Raw genomic sequence first — 20,363 nt, forward strand, 5'->3', positions numbered from 1 at the left:
TACAGCCTGTTGGATTCACATGATGGCTAGTTCACATGCTTTCATAGCTAAACCGTAGGATAATTACCACAACACACAAGGGGCTTGTATATTTGTATGCAAATGTATGGCAATTGTACCTGTCTAAAATCCTGTTTGAGATCACATGTGCTCACAGCGAGTTCATTGGAAGGGTGAACCTGTTAACCTCAACAAGTTTGCACTATTATGCAGCAACATTAGATATTTTTTCCAGGGGACCAAGAGCTCTGCTTCAAAACATAGGGTGCAAACTGCTTTGACAGAACATGGCAACTTGCTGTGACAGGTAATTTGTAAAGCCTATTGTTCTTGGCCTAACTATACATATCTTAACTTACTTGGTACGACTGACATTACCGCACTGCAGTTGTAATGAATTATATGTTCCTCTCTGATGCAAATGTATGTGCCAAGGTTTCACAGCATATGCAGTGCAATGACAAGTTGGAGGAAATCTGATGACAAATTAATGAAACATGTACGCACACATTTCTTTTCACTTTTATTTGTAAATGCATCTTGGGTAGAACAAAGAAAAATATATAATATATTCATATGTACTGAAACGTTATGCTATGTACACATTTAGTGTTTACACTAGAAATCTTCACAACCATCGACTTTTAAGATATTGGTATCAGAATAGTCTTTTGTGTGTTTTTCAGCTATGTCGCTATGTACACTCATATTTACATACATTCATAGGATGTGATAAAACACCTGTGTTCAAACAAGCATTCAAAAATTCAAAAATTGAATGAAAGGAATGATGTACAATATTGTGTACCCCTGCTTCTTGTTGTCGATGAACATACAAGCATGGACGGTAATCTCACATCACTGCATATTCACAACAGGGCATGATATACATAGCAATGTTCAAGAGCAAACAGGATATTAAAAAAAAGAAAAAGGAGAGAGACAACTTTGTCATGGCCTCACAAGGGGATACTGGGACAACATTTTCCAGAAGTTCTTCTGGTTATTCAGCACCATGGTGTATACTTTGTGTTCACTCATGTGTCCTCAATGCTAATGTACTGTCAACGGAGGGCAGAAGGCTCATGGGCGTATTCCAGTAACAGGTTAACATAGTTGAGGCAGATCGTGTGTGACTTCATTAGCAAAATAATAATAATAATAATAATAATAATAATGATAATAATAATAATGATAATAATAGGAAATTGAGACATTCAGTTTCATGGCTGTTTCATTATAAGGGGGTTGCATTGCATGGCAACTCTTGTGATTATGAAACTAGAAACCACTTTACAGTCACTTGATACTGCATCAAAAATAAATCATTGATAAGTACATGATTTTCTTTTTACATCCATTTTGGCTCTCCAGTAAGGATGCTGTGATAGGATAAGGCCAGAAAAGTGATAATACGACCAAAAAAATATACATTTACTTTTAGATAAAAATAGCAAAACATAACACTGATCGGAAGGCCGGTTTAACAATCATTACTGTGCGCTTAAATTATAGTTTGTGTTTCAGTTTTGCATTTCTTGTGTTGCTCTATAAGTCCCCCATCTCCTCCTTGTGTCAGTCTTAGCAGGTTTACAAAGTTGCTCTAAAACTCCAGAGTAGCTTAGAGAGTAGCTCCCACTAGCTTATAATGACATTTTCTTACTTTGCTATGATATCAGTAGTTCATGTCCACATATTACAATAGTTCTCTGCCTTTCACTTGTCCATCAACATTTAGTTGAATGACAAAGGCATTTCTTTAAAGGCCCAATCCGCAATTCCAAAAGAATGCCATTCTTTGTCCCCATGTACTGTAGCTATGCTCATTTGAAACAGACACTCTGCTTGTGAGTGATGTTGTGGGGGCTACATGAACATGATTGCAAGCCATGACCGGTAGAGAGTTATTGTCTGCCGTTGAAACGGTAGCCTACAGTACATAACTCTCTCTGCTGTTGGGACTGTTGTAATACTTCAAATGACTGTGGGACTTAAGGACTGGGCCTCTAACCTCACTGGGAGAAAGTCACAAGGCAGAACCAAACAGAGTCAGAGCTTGAGGAGAAACCTCAGCCTGACTCCCTAACCATTGCATAAGATGAGGAATGTCCAAGACATTGGCAGCTTTCAAAAAGATAAAAGGCAGTTGTTTTTGTCCAGGTATAACACAGACGCAAGGCTATAACCAAAGCAATCACATAAGTTGGATTGAATGAAAATAAGCTTATCTTATCTTATCTTCCGCTGGCACAGAAGATAAAAAAAACAGAACTGAAAAACAAACACAAGGAGTACAACATACAAAAGCACCAACAGCAACAACAACCTTTAGCAACATTGAGAACAGAGACGATGTGAACTCTGGTTTCTTTTGTACAATAAATTAGAATGTCACTTCTGAAAATGCATGGCGTGCTCATACATACACAGATTCATACTCCACCATTATCAAAACTCACAATATCTCATACGTACGCACGTAAACACATGCCACAGGCACACACACACACACACACACACACACACACACACACATACACATACACACACACACACAACGTGCTTCCCTTGGCCTATGTCAATGTGAGAGTGATCCCAGCAAGGGTTCAGTTCGCAGCACGGACTGTCCGACTGCTTCGTGGAAATCGGTGTACTTTGATGTGTTTTGACAGGTGGTCACTGCGGGCAAACTTTTTCTCACACACGGGACACTGGTAGGGCTTGACCCCCGAGTGGGACCGCCGGTGTCGTGAAAGCTCATCTGACCGAGAGAACCTGGGGAACACACAGACAGAAGGAAGAGGACAAAACATCAATATTTGGCAATAACAAGAAATAACAACACAAGGATATCACAGGAATATTTAACAGGCATGTCTTTTCATGCAGTTTTCAAAGTAGTGGAAAACACTGTCTAACAGTGTCTTTTGGTCTACTAGTAAAATACAATAAAATGGATGTGACAAAAGCATTTATCTGTAGAGTAAACAATTCATTTGTATTTCAGGTTAAGGATATCTTAAAGCTTTCATTTTGACACGTATCGCCTTTGGCCAGCCTGTTAAAAACCCTGCATACTGCAATCATAGGCAAACCCTTGATCTCTCCACAGCTCTCACTCTGTTATTTTGTATTCAATGCTGGCAGCTCCCCTGTTTCCCAAAGCATACACAATAGCTGAAGACAGGTTCTTTTCATGCCAAACGTTTACTGCCTAACTCCCGGCCCCAATAATTGATACTGTACCAGTGTTAATTTCGCAGACTAAAACTATGACGAAAAATGTTTGTCGACTACCTTTTTTTCACTGACGAAAGAAAATAAAAACTAAGCTATGATGACTAAAACTATGACAAAAAATATAAACAATTCCATCAACAAATAAAAACTGGACAAAATGTTAGGGAGGGACTAGAGCAGAAGAGGTGGAGTAGAACTAAGACAAGTCATTTTATGCTTGGTTGCGCTCGAGTGTCGCAGTCCAGAAATAGCTGATCACAACGCCTCAAAGCGCGACGCGTTGTGAGCTTGCAGATCTGCTATTTCCGGCAGGCAGCTAAGTATTAATCAGGCATTACGACGCCATCATGGCTCACTATACTACATTTTAGTCGACTAAATCAACTGTAGATTTAGTCGACTACTATCGTATAATATTTAGTCAACTAATACTAGACTAAAACAAACATTTCGGCCCGGATCGCTGGCCTAGTGGTCCGGGCACCTAGGCTCAATGTAGTCTGACTCTCTCTCCCTCTTTCCTGTCCATCTACAATGAAAACTATCAATAAAGGCAGAAAAGCCATACCCCTTGGGGGGATACCAAAAGTAGAGGCATGGATCCCCCCCCCCCCCATCTTGCCCAGAAAATCTAACCCTGCTAACGTGTATCTCTAAAGCTTTTGAGATGACAGCTCAATAGTTTCTTCCCAGGCAGCAACCTAGTAACATTGTATGTACCCAGACTAGCTCTGTATTCCAAATCTTCGTGCGCAAACTGACAAGATGATGAAACGATGCAATCTTGTCTTGTAATTAAGCAGCGGCAGAGCTGGGAGTAAAACCCATTCCAATATCTATCATCTGAAGATAAAACATGGCTTTTACCAAAGCAGTGAGAATTGTTACGACCCAAAGAGATCAAAGGAATATTTAAGTATTTTAAGGATCACCTTGTCACTGTAACACCAATTACTCAATACATTGATAGCTACTTTCAATAAAGTAAGTTGCATGTTGAAGTAAGGCTGACTGTAACAGGAAGATGAAGTTACAATAAATGACAGTGATTTGGAGATCACCTGGAATATCCATGCTGACAGTAAAACTTTTAAATTCACTATCGAATCATCGACCACATATTTCCCAATACAATTCAGAGCTAACAGACAAATTAAAGTTACACTGGCCTGAGTTATTGAAGCAAATCTATGGTAGACTTTACATAAGCACATTGCATTGAAAAATCCTCGGTGTTCATTTACCCATTTGTAAGTCTTTCTGAGAGTGTACATATTTGTATTCCTTATTTTACATTAACACTGATGATTTTACTGTGTAGCTGAATTATAGTTGTGTTGTCTTTCAGTCTAAATAAACTTTCTTTGTAGAGTGTCTGTAGAGTGAAATTGGATGTTTCTCTTGGCTTCATGCCTTGCTCTATTCCCAGTGTGTGTGTGTGTGTGTGTGTGTGTGTGTGTGTGTGTGTGTGTGTGTGTGTGTGTGTGTGTGTGTGTGTGTGTGTGTGTGTGTGTGTGTGTGTGCGTGCGTGCGTGTGGCTGTCTGTGTGAGTGCCTGCGTGAACATGTGCACAAGCGTGTGCACAAGCGTGTGTGTGTGGGCGTGTACTACTCTCAAAAGCTCTCCTGAGAGGATACCTGGCTTCATTCCTCCAGCCATCAGCTTGAAAGCATGCCATACAGTACAGCTCAGCCTGCCCCTGCCCTTGGTGATATTATATTGACAGCACACATCCATAGAAAATACCTTTAAATTGGATTCCTGTGCACACGTGGCCAAAGGCTCTCATGCATATGAGAGGCTGCGTACTATATCGTTGCTGTCGGGCAGTAACCTTGTATCTCCATCCTTCTTTGCACAAGAGTGTCCCGTAAAAGTAGAGAAAATAGCCGATCTCCAAGCTCACAAGTTCACAACGCATCACAGTGAGAGCTTGTAGATCTGCTATTTTCGCTATTTTTTCTAAGTGAAAGTGGTTAAGTGTGTCTGTGAGTTTTATTAGTATTGAGCCAATAAAAAGTTTTAACAAGTTTTGGACATACAAGGTTTCCACCCAACATCCACTTTGTTTAGCTGTGCAGTGCAGAGCTGTGCAATACTGTACAATACAGTGCTTACTGTATTGTAAGCACTTACTGCCTCCAGCCTAAACCTTGAGAGATTTGTCTGTGTCCTTTCATGCAGCATGGCAGCCTGGACGTTCCTAGCTCACAGTCATGGTAACTATTCAACACTTAGCCTTTGTTCACTCCACTTCCTCACCGCTGCTCCCTTCATGTGATTGTGTGCAAAACTGAAACAGGCCTCTCTCTCTTTTCACTCGATCTGTCTCTCTCTTCCTTCTGTACTTTTTTTCCCTGTCTCAGATAGTCTATGCACCTCGCTTCGTTCTGCGACTTCTCTCACAAACACACGCACGCACGGACGGACGGACACACGCACGCGCACGCACACGCGCACACACACACACACACACACACACACACACACACACAGTCTCTCTCTCTCTCTCTGTCTGTCTGTCTGTCTGTCTCTCTCTCTCTCTCTCACTCTCTCTTTCAGCCAAAATAAATTATGCCGTTTGTATTCAGATAGGAGCACTTTGTTAGTCTGAGAAGCATAGATAACTACTGGACAACTACTGCACACATTTCACTGGCTCCCTCATGTATTAAGACATGCTTGCACAGCATTACAAATACACGGAAAGTGGCAGGTTGCCAGATTGGTACCTAAGTCAGTGCAAATGGACCGACACTGGGCTTTTAAAGGGATACTATTGACTCCCCACTACATGCATGTAAAAGAAGACTATAAATGATTGAATGGATTATCTGAGCAGACTCCTTTAAGACTGCCCTCAAGACTGCACGCTGTGACTCGCAAAAAGTCCTGATTTATGTAATGGACTACTACAGTGGTGTGTTCTAGTTTTTTTTCGGAGGTATACGATAATCATTCCCTGCACGACATGCGCGTGGTCATGGGTATACGCTACCGCGTTTTCAATGGATGAAATGGTTGGTAGACTGTATATGCTTTTTTCCCAAAAAGATCTGCACTGTATACTACGTATACAGCGTAACACGGTAGAACACACCACTGGACTACGATAGGGACACATTTTAATGTGCTCATGCACAGGTATACAAACGCCTGGAAACATGCATGGATGAATGGACACATGCATACAGATTAAAACATTCACACACCATGTCAGAACTCAGAACATACCACTTGTATCTAGTCAAGTGTGAGTGGATCTTATAGAAATCGTTTCCCAGTCAAAGGCTTTCAGTCAAAGGTTACACTGTCACTCTCACTGTCTGTGACCCCATGTCCTCAGGAAACCAGCAAGCTCTGGCCTGAGTTTCACTTTTGGGCTAATGAACATTAACGCAGACGATATTGAGTGCAACAACTACTACAGCTGTAAAGAAATCTAATGTCTGACTTTCTCAGTGACACACTGAGTTCCAAGTTAGATCCAGCACCAAACTATTTGAGTTTGACATACAGTAGACTGAGATACAGAAACATACATATGCACACATTACTCACGCAAGCACACGCACGCGCGCACGCACGCGCGCGCACACACACACACACACACACACACACACACACACACACACACACACACACACACACACACACACACACACACACACACACACACACACAGACAGACAGACAGACAAGTGCACGGCTGCAGCCAGTCAGCCACTGCACAGCTGTCGAGTCACAACAGGAGGTGCCCACGTTGTGCCCATGTGACTTGGCCCCCATGATGCTCCGTCCTAGATTTAGTTCACACCAGCAGAAAAATGACACCTCTGCTATTCTTGCATGCCACATATCTCACCACCTGACAAACAGCATGATTCTCCAAGTGAACACGTTTATTTATTGTTTCAATTAACACTTTGGAGGCAGCTAGGCAGTAATTAATTTGTACAGAGGTACGGTTTACAATGATAGTTAAAAGGATAACACAGAAAGCCCCTAGGGGCTTGTTTCCATGGTGGTCCTGTGTATTCAATGAATTAAGAGAGAAATAGTGGTTAATGGTTTTGTTCTTTTTTATATTGTTTTCCAATTCCAGATCCTCAGAGAAATCAGTTCCCTTTCACTAAATCTGTAAAAAATGTTCAATAGTAGAATTTGTTGGTTGGTAGGCGTGATCACCGTGGTGCGTAAGTGCAGGGGGTTAAAGCTTTTGCAGTTTAATTGTGTGTGTGGTTTTCTGTATATTAAACAAAATACAGAAGGAGAAAAGTTACCCACATGTAAACAAAGTAACATAAACATAATTTCCTTATACTGCACATCAATATACTGCACATATGATACAACATATCCAAACTCAAAACAAACTCACTTAGAATGGACGCACACACTGAAGCCTCTGCTGCTGCTCTCTGTACCAGACCTGACACACTGACCAAACACTTGGTTTTAAAGGTGCATGGGATTGCAAATCATCAAATCAACAGCAGGTGCAACTAGTTGGCCAATTAACTGCTGTGCACTCAGCACACATTGAAGTGGAAACAAAGGGTCCATTTTAGAGGAAAAAAACATAAGCAATAATACTAAACTCAGAGTTTGGGGAATCTTCTTAACAAAATCACTATATCTGATCGTTTTTAGCTGTCTTCAAATTATTCCAAAAGTGTGTAGAGTCAGTAAACTTGCCTCTTCGGTGACTTACTGACAGGCATGTTAAAGAGTTGCTTTGCATCTTCCTCAGTGTTATCGCTCTGCGGTGAGGGGTGGAGTGTGAAACAGGGGAATGAGGGTGGGTGTCTGAATCTCCGTGCCAAGGCTCACTACTAAGCCCCTTGGCTGGTGCTAATTGATGAACCCCCCACCCCCACCCAAAGATCAGTTAACATGTCAAAATCTGCACCAGACTTGGTTCCCAAGAGTAATGCGACATCATGCAGGGCAAACTAATATGTGACACTGACCGGAGCGAGGTTAACTCATGCATATTGGTGGGACTGGGATGGCCTGTTGTTTTAGGTTTACAAACCTTTAAACTGTTATGTAACCAGTGGTAAATATGACTCCATCTCTGAAGTTCTAATCTATGAAGATAAGAAAAACTCATAAACATAAAAAGGCATAGGATACAATTATGGCAACTTTGTATTGCCACTGATTAATGTAGCAGCTACATGTCTGTGTTTTATGCCGTCACCCAATGAACTGATTTGTTTGTGCTAAAATACACATTCATTCATGGTTTATGAGTGTAAGACTCACCTCCATCCACAACCAGGCCAGTTGCAAGCAAAAGGCTTCTCCCCCGTGTGCCTCCTCAGGTGGGCCTTCAGGTGGCTGCTCTTGGTATACATCTTGGTGCAGCCAGGAAAAGTGCATTTGTGCATTTTGATGAGGTCTGCAACTGGGTTCTTTTGGAACTTCTGACCTCCAATGAGAATCCCTGCTCCCTGGCTGACTGACCCATCTCCAAGCCCATGCGGCTTGGCAGCGATGGGCACTGGTGCAATACGTACAAATTTAGAGGAGAGGTTAAGGCTGGGGGACGGGAGGATCTGGGGGACCAGGGCAAAAGTCTGGCCCTGGATGTTGACCAGAAGCTGCGCTATTTTAATGTCCGAGGCTGGGGCAGGCTGCGGGGTCTGGGCCACTGGGGTAAGAGGGGTCGCCGTGGGCTCCTGCTTTATCTGAATGGGTTGGATCTGGAGGATGACCGGCATCCCACCACTCCCACTGTTATCACCACTCTCTGGCGACTGGGGCTTGCTGGCTGACATCTTCTTGGCCCCATCATGCATCATGGCCCCTGTGTTGGATTCGTGTATTGGGGTGACAAGTGTGGTTTTGGTCTCAGTGATGGCAGTGTTGGCAGTGGGGACAGTTTGATCTGAATGGCTGGTCTCTGTCTCCAGCCTGGGCCCAGACGATGCATCCCTGCATAGCCCCAGGCCAGCGCCCTGCAGGCCCAGCACTTCTTCCAGCCCCAGCCCTGGCGCCTCCTGTTTCATGGTGACCGCCTCCATGTTCTCCTCCAGGAACTCTTCAATTTCCTCCAGCGTTGGCTGAAAGGACGCTCCGAGTGGATCCTCCATTTCCACACTGGACCAGATGGGGAAGTCTAAATGTTCTTCTTTCATGGTCTCCTGGCTGGTTGGCGAGTCCCTCCTCGAGTCCCAGAGGAACGTGGGAAGTGGCGTGGAGGACGTTGCCCCAGTGCCAAACCCCAAAGTGCGGCTCAGCAGGTAGTCCAGGACGCTGTCCTGGCTCTCAGCACTGGAGTTGCTGCCATAACTGGAGCTGAGAACCTGTGAGTCTGGGCTTGAGCATGAGCGAGGGCTTGATGACTCACTCAGGTCATCCTCAGAAAAGGGCGAGGGCATTACCTGATAGGACCCCGAGTCTGTTACCATGTCAGATAGATGGTAGGCTGGCGGGGAGCCACTGTACAGCAGAAAGGTCTCCTCGCCCACAAGAAAATTGTCTACCATCCCTGGCTAGGGCCAAAAATGTGGTCTTTCTTGTCTCTAAATAACCAAATTTCAAATCTTTGTTAGTTCGTTGATGGGAGAACTATTCCTTTTGCTGCTGAGAAAGCAGGACCAGATGAACCCTGAGAGGGTTTGGCATCAAGGTCGCTCTTCGCTGTCAGGAAAGATAGCGAGACACCTGTTGTTCTCCCTCAGGATGGAAATGTAAGCTGGAGCAGAATTCAAGGTCTCCAGGCAGGATATGTCTAAACAAGAATAAACAAAGATAGAGAAGATGTAGGATAATGACATTTTCTTGTGCCCCTCCCCCCCACTCCCACCACCACGAAAAAGTAAAAATCCTCCATAAATACATCAAATAAAAGTGTGTATTGTTCATTTTCAAGTTCAAGTTGAATGAAGTTGCCTTTAAAGTGAGCACCATATCACACTCCATTAAGCCTTACTGTAAATATATATATTTTTAAAAACATGACAATTTACACAGTACTTGCTTATACTGCACATGACATGGTCACCTTACTGTATGCTAGCCTATATGATCCTCATTGTCAACTTGTCATGAAAGCCTATTAGGCACCATGTTGTTGAGCGTTAATGACAATATCACAAGCTTCAGCAGCTAATGACACAAAAAGGAAAACAGGATGTAAAGTCATTTTACCCCCCATTTCGCAATTAACATGCTCATAAATCAGAATTCATAAATAGGTTATTTCCATGTGCTAGGGAGCATCGGTCAGGGTCGTCCCCCTTCCAGGGGCCCCTCGCCTGAGTGACCGGCAGTAACCCGAAGAAACTGTCAACATTATAAACACAATACACCGCGTGGGGCAGCCATGAGCAACATGGTGCACTCACTCCTAACGGGCTCCACTGCATGAATCACCTGCTCGCTGTTTAGGGCACTTAAAAAGCACTAAATCACTGCAAAAATATTGGGGAGTGGGAAAACACTTAAATATCACAGCATGCGGCTCGTGCATAATTTGTGCATTCGTTCATTTTGCGAGATTTTTTAATTCATTTGTATTAATAATATATACATATTATATATGATATGTATAATTCATGCAAATCAATGCTTTCATGAGATTACAGGGCCTTTTTATCTGCAAAATGCATGTCCACATCCTAGGCTACTTATCAAGACATAACACTGCATAATCGCATATAACTAATCAAAGTAGGCGTACTACACTAAAATCAAACGATCGTATTGACAATCCAGGCAAACTAAAAGTCTCAACAAATGTATTATTATTTATCAAATATATATATATTTTAAATCATTCATTTCCCTATTTTGTTCCCTATTATTGCAGCAGGTGTTCACAAACTTATTACTGAATTATGGGTAGGTCCTGCCCTAAGGCTGTGGCTATGCTATACATTTAATGAGGCAAAAGGTCCTCAAGCCCCTTGGACATAGTATAGGACGCGTGAGTAAGCGCGGCTCTAACTGCCACACAACGTAAACATGTTTTCGTCCAGGCTCTGCGCTGCGTGCTGCAGCATATGGCAGATCAGAGGGGAAACGCGCGCACACACCCAGCATTAATTCACATAGAAACAAAATAATATCCTTGCTAAAACTCACCTTGCCCCGACAGTAAAATAGAATCCCAAATGCAACACAGCAGCGTGTTTAGTTTATCCTTTGCATACGACGGGTAGTAATCTATTACTAATGCATGATTTGCCCTTGAGACTCTTGCATGCAGCAGCGTTCAGACTGATCGCAGCGAGGCAGTGGAGAGAACTCTATGGTTGTACTATATTACCATCACATGACTGCTACACAGGAGGGAAAATAGAGAGGCTGGTTCTGAAGGCTCGTCCCTGCTTTGTCGCGCAATTGGTCGGCGGTGTCTTGGAGGAAGGTCCTAGGGCACTGTTTCCCAAACAGCGGGTCGGGACCCATTTGTGGGTCGAGGACCGATTTCTGTGGGTTGCGAGTATATATTCAATTTTTTTAAATTATTATTATTTTATTGAAACAAATCAAAGATATTCCGTAAATTCAACAAATGTAACTTTTAAGAAGAAGTGAAAATAGCCTATCTACAAGCTCACAACGCAGTGCAAAGCGTAGCTTGTAGATCTGCTATTTTGACATAATTTTAGTTTGGGTACCGGGCAAACATCTCATTTCTCTTTTGGGTCTCCAGCAAAGTTTGGGTACCAGTGTCCTAGGCCGGGTAAGTAAATCAGGATGGTGTGGGTCAACATGAGGAGATGCTGGATGAAGGAGGAGAGAGAGGAGCGAGCTAAAGTTTTCCTCTCCTTATCTCATCTTTCTCTGGGGGGAAGGAAACTTCCACACTGTTGAAGTAGGACCCACTCCACACATTGTTTACATGGTGATTCAAAAGAAAAGGAAAAGCCAAGTGCTGTTGGATTAAATATAGCTCCCTCGTCCATTTATTCCGAAATGGATGAGGGATTTAATTCCGTAAATACTAGTTTTTTAGGAATCTCCTAATGTAAGAAGCATAAAGCACCAATGGATCAATCATTGTGGTTATTTGTTACTACTTGTTATTACTTTACATAATAAATGTTAGCAGCAGTTAATCTTGTTTCATGCCTAGGCCTGTGTGTGTGTGTGTGTGTGTGTGTGTGTGTGTGTGTGTGTGTGTGTGCGCTCGCGCGCGCGTGCGTGCGTGCGTGCGTGCGTGCGTGTGTGTGTGTGTGTGTGTGTGTGTGTGTGTATATATATATATATATACACATATATATATATGCTCTAATTTCTATGCGCAATGTCCTGTTGATTTATAACCATAAAATACATGGGTTACTATAGGTCAAAGTCACTCAGTAATGGTTCCACGAGTGCGCTAACTTAACAACAACAACAATACTACCAGTGACGGAAGAGAGGAACTCACTCCACAGGAAGGAATGCAGGCAAACCAGTGCAGTCTGGCACAGCTTGATAGGAAGTGTTTCAAAACGTTTCAGAGATTCTTTTAAACTCCTGGATATTGGATCTGTATACTCGCACATGATCTGCGACAGAGAGAAAGGTTTATTCTGAGAAAGGCTCATGGCTGCATGTAAGTGTTGTAAGTGTATCCCCGTCATAATTGGCTTGGAAGTGGCAGACTTTTTTCAACCGCAATGCCCCATGTAATAAATTCTGCAATCTCCCTGCAATCTCTCTCTCTCCGCCCCCCCCCCCCCCTCCCTTCCTTCAACATTGACTGATGTTCTGTAGTTACAATAGACATTATTATCTGTTATATATCCACATTCATTTTCTCCCTTTGAAAAGTGACAATGCTGTCTGCAAGCTTCTTTTGATGTCACTTGCAATTGCTTTGCTTCATGGTCAGGGATGAACAAACCATTTGAACAGTCATTCCTGCCTAATGAAGAAAGTGTGATGTGGCATACTGCATGCAAAACATTAAATCAACGTCTGTATAGTTTGTAAGTCTTTCTCCACAGTTACTCCATTCTCATATGATTCGTTTACAGCTCTCTGGGCCCTCAATGGCTCCAGTGAAGTATAAAGTACAGGAGTTGACCACACTCAACATGGGGCCTAGATAGAGTGCACAACAGTAACTAGAAGCTAATAGGTCTACCAGTGTTGGGTGACACACCGTACAGAACACCATGTCTGTCTGATCCAACTTGACCTGGTAATCCACACATCAAACAGCTGGTTGCCAAAGCCACGAGATTGTCCCTGCAGGACTGCTCGGCCTGCAGATTACACTGTAGGATGGTCTGAGTGAGATGGATGCAGTAAGCATCAGTAAGTTGTGGATTAAGCGCTTGCCTTTGCCCTACTTCTATTGCTCTGTCTCTGTGTCTCCAAGGACAAGCAGAGGCTGTTATTTGGAGCTGGAGGATGTGGAAATAGAGTTAGAATCACCCCTCTAGAGATGACAGGCACCGGAGGAGACCAAGTCACTATTGACAAAGCCATCAGTTTCTAAATGAAACCTTGTATCTCCATATTTAAAGTTTTTATGTATTTTTCTTATTAATGTCTTAGATAGAGGTCAGAACAGTTCCTCTAGCTCACAATATGTTGCATCGCGTTGTGAGCTTGTAGATCTGCTATTTATGCATTTTTTGTTTTTATATGTAAGTGAAAGTACCTAGGTTTGTCCGTGGGTTTCATAAACTAGATGTTCAGACCATCTAGATTTACATAGAAAATCGAATAGCGCTGGTCAGAGGAGAGCACTATGTCACGCGAAGCTTAGCCAATCATATCCGGATGTCACGTTTTGGACATTTGTTGGCCAATCAAATCCGGGTGTTACATTTGTGATGCCCGCCCACCCACCCACCAACTAACTAAATTCAATATAAGATATTCAACCAATGAATAATCTTGTGACTAAATAATAACTAATTGCATCCATTGGAACACAGGTTACTTACTTCCAGAGTCATAGGGTTTGCTGTGCACTACTAATATCAGACAATACAGGAAATTATTGTGGTGAGTCTTTAGATGACAGCATATTTATGAAGTCATTTACAAATTGTTACCAAGTTTAGAAGCTTATCTTTGACAGAGTGGCCAAATAATTCCCATGATGTTATGATGGAGAGGATATAAAAATCTGCTCCTTGATTGAAGGATATTTATACTGTATGTGACAGAAAGTGTCCGAAAACAAACTACCCACTATGGGTAGAATGATTCTCTAGAACAGTTCACTCAATGTGTGGAAAATTAACAACTCTCACCCAATCATCTAGATAATGGAGTACTAAGAAATTCAGTCCTGTGATGTCATCTGGTGTTAAACCCAAAGCCACTTCACCAACAGTAAAAAATGTGTTGACCACCCAGATAATAAAGGAACATTTTGTTTTATCAGAAATCAAACCGCTACCATATAATAAATCTCACTAGAGTCTAAAAATTGAAAGGACCTAGAAAATCAATCCCTTTATTCCCAATCCCTTTAATCCCATTATTATCTGTGGAGCTGTTTTAGAATTCATAATAGACAACCTCAGAAGGCTGTTCTCCTGTGTTCTTTGGAAGAATTATTTATTTTAACTATACTGGTCTACTGTGTCCCAGACCAGAACAGGAAATATGGATTATTGTGGTGCCTTTGTTGTGTAGAATTAATTAGAGGTTATTAAATAGAATTAATAACCTCATTGAGAACACACCTTGATATAAAATGGGAACTAAGTCCATTCCAGTCACCCAGGAGGACCCTTATACGTTGCAAGATTAAAGCTGTATCTTCACACAGTTACTGAGATAGGTAGTCCGATCACAAAGTAGGCTAATTACTGTGGAACACTCTGCCTGTAATGGGTAGTCACTATTCTGTAAGTGAGTGAGTCAGAGGTATGAACTTGAACTCTCCCATTTTTTTGTATAATTAGACACACACACACACACACACACACACACACACACACACACACACACACACACACACACACACACACACACACACACACACACACACACACACACACACACACACACACACACACACACACACACACACACACACACACACACAGGATGACATCCTCCATTTTTCAAATCGGCCTCATGGTGGCACTGTAACAGGCCGATTCACGTTTTTAACTCAAAACTGGACCGATCAACGTGAATCTTTGCACTCCCTAGAGGCCAAGGAAAATGCCCTGCATTTTTCACATCTGCACCAGGAGGCTGATTTTTGAAAAACACATTTTTTCATATTATACCTACAGATTTTGTCCAAACATCACGCAAATCAGTATGCATTATCTCTATATAGCCATGTTATCTAAACGGATCTTTCTGCTTTTTCATCCTGATTGGCTAAGAGTGGCCTGTTTTGAACAAAATGCCTCAAATCATAAACGCAGCGTCCGATTGCCGTGAAACTTTGCACGTGCATTCCCACTATTTCCCAATAGGCCACGGAAGAAATGCCACCCTACATTTTTCTAATCCTCATGGTGGCGCTATAACAGGCCGACTTAGGCCTATAACTCTTGAACTGTAGGTCATACAACCAAACTTCCTTGGATCATTATGCAACTCCCCAAATAAACCACGGCCATTTCCAGTTTTTTTCCGGCATGTTGCAAACACATTTTTGCTACTACTTCTACCGATTTTGTCCAAACCTGGTACACATTATCTACACATAGACAGATTTTTGTGAAACACATTTTTTGTTACTACTCCTACAGATTTTGACCAAACCTAACGCAAATCGGTACATTATCTATGTCATCATGTAATCAAGACATATCTGTCACATGTCCTATTCCATTCCAATTGGCTATGATTGGCTTCTAAGTTGTGGGGGTGGCCGTTTTGCACAAAATGCCACACATCATGAATGCAGTGCCCGATTCCTGGGAAACTTTGAACGCACATTCCCACTAAGCCAAGGAAGAACCTACATCCCAAATCTTCTCATGGTGGCGCTACAACAGCCCACTTCACGTTTTGGCCTATAACTCTTGAATCGTAGGTCATGCAATCGACAGATTTTTCCCCCTGGATTCATTGGATCGTGACGCAACTTATAGGCCCTGTTTGTGTCAGATTACATTTTCTGCCATACTGTCTTTTCTTCAAAACACACGTTTTGCTACTACTCCTACAGACTTTGTCTAAAGCTCTCACAATTCGGTACACATTATCTCTGGGGTCATGTGATCAAGATGTATGAGTTAGATTTTTCGGATCCCATTCCATGTGTTTATGACCTCAGTTTGCGGGCCCTGGCTAGGCAACCCGGCCTGGTGGAGACCTGTGCTCATGAGCACACTTTTCTATGACTTTTGATTACGTTTTTCAGCTCTAAAGCGTCAAAATGTCATTCAGTGTAACTGTCAGAGCAATGACAAAAGTATTTTTAAATTGCTCAAATCCATCCTTAAAAATAAATTAACACCCATGATGGCATAATGTAAGTCAATAATCTGAAAAGTATTTAATAACTTTTGTCCGGAATGTTGTACTTCATCGATGTCATTTAGTGCAACACAGGTAAAAATCTATTTTAAACCTACTGAAGTCCTTCTATCAATGTGTTGAGTTGACTAAATCTCTCTCTCTCTGATTTCATAGTTTCTTACTCCAGTAACCTATGGAATGAAAACACATCATTCAGTGCAACACACTATTATTTTATAAATAAATAAGAATTAAGTGGAAATGTAAGGATCTCTGTACCCGTGTCACATCAAATATGTGATATGCAAAAAAAATGTTGTTTTTACTGTCTAGTAATTTTTTTTGATAGATACAAGCATTGACCTTGTGAGCACCTTGTGATTATGAAAAATGGGTATTATTTTTTATTTAATTTTATTTAAACACTTTGCGTCATACTGAATGACATTTTATAGGGTACATTCATATGAATGACAATAAAATATATACATTGGATTTTTCTCAAATATAAATAATATTGGGCATAGGTGACAGTCCAATGAACATAAAAAACCTTTTGGGGGTATTTGAATTGCTGTTTTAGCTTTTTTCTTTGACCCTTATATTTTCAATTCATTTCCTAATAAAAACAATTATATCTATGGTCCCTATCATACTGTAGGCTATGTTTGTGTTTCTCTGTTCATAGGACATTAGAGTGGGGTCAAAGGGGCAAAGGGAGAGCACAACAAGTGGCAGACTGCAGTGGTGTAAAGTAACTAAGTACATTTACTCAAGTTCTGTACTTCGGTACAATTTTGACGTATTTTTTACTTTACTGAAGTATTTCCAATTTTCAGTACTTTTACTTCTACTCCACTACATCTCAGAGGAAAATATTGTACTTTTATTGCTTGATCTGCTATTTTCAATAGATTTTTATACATTTGAAAACTTGAAATGGGACATTCTGCATAATGAGTACTTTCTACATTTGGTACTTTAAGTACATTTTGATACCAGTTCTTTTACGCAAGTAAATTTTGAATTCCGGACTTTTACTTGTAACAGAGTATTTCAATATTGGTATTGAATACATGGTTCTTTCTTGTGCGTTTGTTTTGTTTTCTAGGCTAATTAACTGGAAATGCTGATTCTGGCATTAATTATGGCATGGCAATTTTGTCTCCAAGGCTGCAGTAGGCCTATGTCTTCAGAATCAGTGGTGTAAAGTAACTAAGTATGTACTCATGTACTGTAGGCTACTTAAGTCAAATTTTGAGATATTTTTACTTTCTTCAGTAGGCCTATTTGCAATTTTCAATACTTTTACACTAGGCCTACATCTCAGAGGAATATGGTACTTTTACTAATTATATGAAAACTTTAGTTATTAGTTAGCCTACGTTGTAGATTTTGATTATTATTACGAAACACACTAACCCCTTCAGCCCATATTTCACAAGGTTTTACAACACTTTTACTTTTGGTACTTTAAAGTATATTTTGATGCCGATACTTTTGTACCTTTTCTCAAGTACATTTTTAATACGGGACTTCTACTTGTAACAGAGTATATCTACATTGCAGGATTGAGACTCTTACTTTTACTAAAAATGTGTCCATCACTGACTGTTCAGAATTGACTTGAGCGTTGGACACTACAGTTTGGCGCCATCCTCTGGTAAGAACATGTTACTGTTCAGCCATACGTTACCATGACAACAGAACACAAACTCACGGCAGAGAGTGAGACCTAAGTTACAAACGTGTTTGACCAATACGCTAATATCAGTCAATACTTCAACTCTGTTTCTGCAGAGAGCACAGTGCAAAGTTTTAATGAAGGTAGGTGTATTTATTTAATGCATTTGGAAATTAACTGAAAATAAATAAATAAATAATAATACAATATATATAGCCTATATATAAAATATAATGTAGCACACATGATTTGCTTAGGCCTACATTACTGCTGTTTTATTTACTCAAGTACTGTACTTACTTTAGTACAAATTGAGGTCTTTTTTGGAGTATTCCCAATTTTCAATACTTTTACTTCTACTCCACTACATCTTAGAGGCAAATATTGTACTTTTTACTCCACTACAATTTGAAAACCTTAGTTACTAGTTACTTTGCAAGATATAAATGATTACACTTTAGCCCTATTTTAAACCTAGTCTATTTGAAAATAGTGTTGCAAAATGTGTTGCATCGCGACGCGTTGTGAGCTTGTAGATCTGCTATTTTCAAATAGCCTGTGTATAAAATAGGGCTAAAGTGGTTAATGTATGTTTTATAATGTAATAATTCATATCTGCAAAGTAACTAGTAACTACATTTTTCTAATAATTGTAGTGGAGTAAATGTACAATCCAGCTACAATATTTACCTCTGAGATGTAGTGGAGTAGAAGTACTGTAAAAGTACGGACAATTGAAAATACTCCAGTAAAAGTACCTCAAAATTGTATTTACGTACTGAACTTGAGTAGATGTACTTAGTTACTTTACACCACTGACATCCAATAATAATATAACACTAACTTTTAATGGGTCTATCCTACAGAGATGTTGTCACCACTGTCAGCAGCGTCACCTTCCAGTGAGTCTATGGTATTTATAATCATGCTATATATCAGTAATGATCGGTGTGGTTGCAAATAATGTGTATGGTCTTATATTCTTATTTGACAGATGCAGCTGAGATGCCGCCAGGTTCAGGTACCCTGGTTGTGTCAAATACAGGCCTTGCCATTGAATCACCTAAACCAGGTAGGGTGAACCAGTGGAGTTAGAGAAACACACACGCACGCACACACTCACATATGCACTTGCTTCCTTAGCTCCGTACTGTGTATAGACTCCAGAATGAGGAAGACAAGAAAGAGCTTAGAGTCTAAACTATGTGTTCTTTGCACTTTGCTTCTTTAACTCCACTGTGTGTGTGTAGACTCGAGAACGAGGACGATAAGACAGAGTCCCTTCAAAGTGCCAGAGGACAACAGCATTTTTCTGCTCAGGATGAAGGAAAAGGAGTATCAAAAAGAGGTGTGTGTGTGTGTGTGTGTGTGTGTGTGTGTGTGTGTGTGTGTGTGTGCGTGCGTGCGTGCGTGCGTGCGTGCGTGCGTGCGTGCGTGCGTGCGTGAGAGAGAGAGAGAGAGAGAGAGAGAAATTCCATCCTCCATACTCCAAAACTCTTATGTCATATTCAGCCATTGAATATAATTGAATATGGTCAATCGGATGACAGTTGTGGGCAGACCTCTGTGAACATGTGTGTGCTGTGCAAGTGTTGCTAGTATTCCCTCCTATGTGTTCCAGGAGATGCGTCAGTACCTGGCTCTGCCTGTCCATGAGAGACAGACCTTCACTGGACGTAAGCAGAGAGAACTGACAAGAGCCCTGATAGAGCAGTTGGATGAAGAGGAGGGAGAGAAGTAAGGGCTGGACGTCAGGTCTGAGATCAGTGTCATGATAACCATATGGATGTTTTTATAATATTGTTTTTTGATATTGTTTTTGCTCAATACGGCTTCTGTTTATGAAATCACAAGGCATGCAGTAAAATGAATGTCAACTGTGTCTGGTCAATCAAAACATCTTGTTAAATACTTCACACCTAATGTTTTGTTAAATTGGGATGTAAATCGATTTATGACTTCAGGCTATATGCTCCAATATGATTTCATTAATCAATAATAAAGAATCCATATTGAATTATCTCACAACTGTAGAGAGAAG

The 20,363-nt window shown here is 41.1% G+C and overlaps 1 protein-coding gene across 1 annotated transcript; it reads right to left on the reverse strand.

Annotated features, from left to right (window-relative positions):
• Nucleotides 1-553: 553 nt before the first annotated feature.
• klf15 (Kruppel like factor 15) lies at nucleotides 554-11,475 on the reverse strand. The gene is made up of 3 exons (XM_084061963.1): nucleotides 11,338-11,475; nucleotides 8,512-9,982; nucleotides 554-2,775 (listed from the first exon to the last, which is right to left on the reverse strand). The coding sequence occupies exons 2-3, from the start codon at nucleotides 9,735-9,737 to the stop codon at nucleotides 2,607-2,609; spliced, it is 1,395 nt and encodes a 464-aa protein (XP_083918089.1). The 5' UTR covers nucleotides 9,738-9,982; nucleotides 11,338-11,475; the 3' UTR covers nucleotides 554-2,606.
• Between the last annotated feature and the right edge of the window lie 8,888 nt (nucleotides 11,476-20,363).

This window comes from Gymnoscopelus microlampas (assembly GCF_963454915.1).
Source record: "Gymnoscopelus microlampas genome assembly, chromosome: 7".
Lineage (NCBI taxonomy): Eukaryota > Metazoa > Chordata > Actinopteri > Myctophiformes > Myctophidae > Gymnoscopelus > Gymnoscopelus microlampas.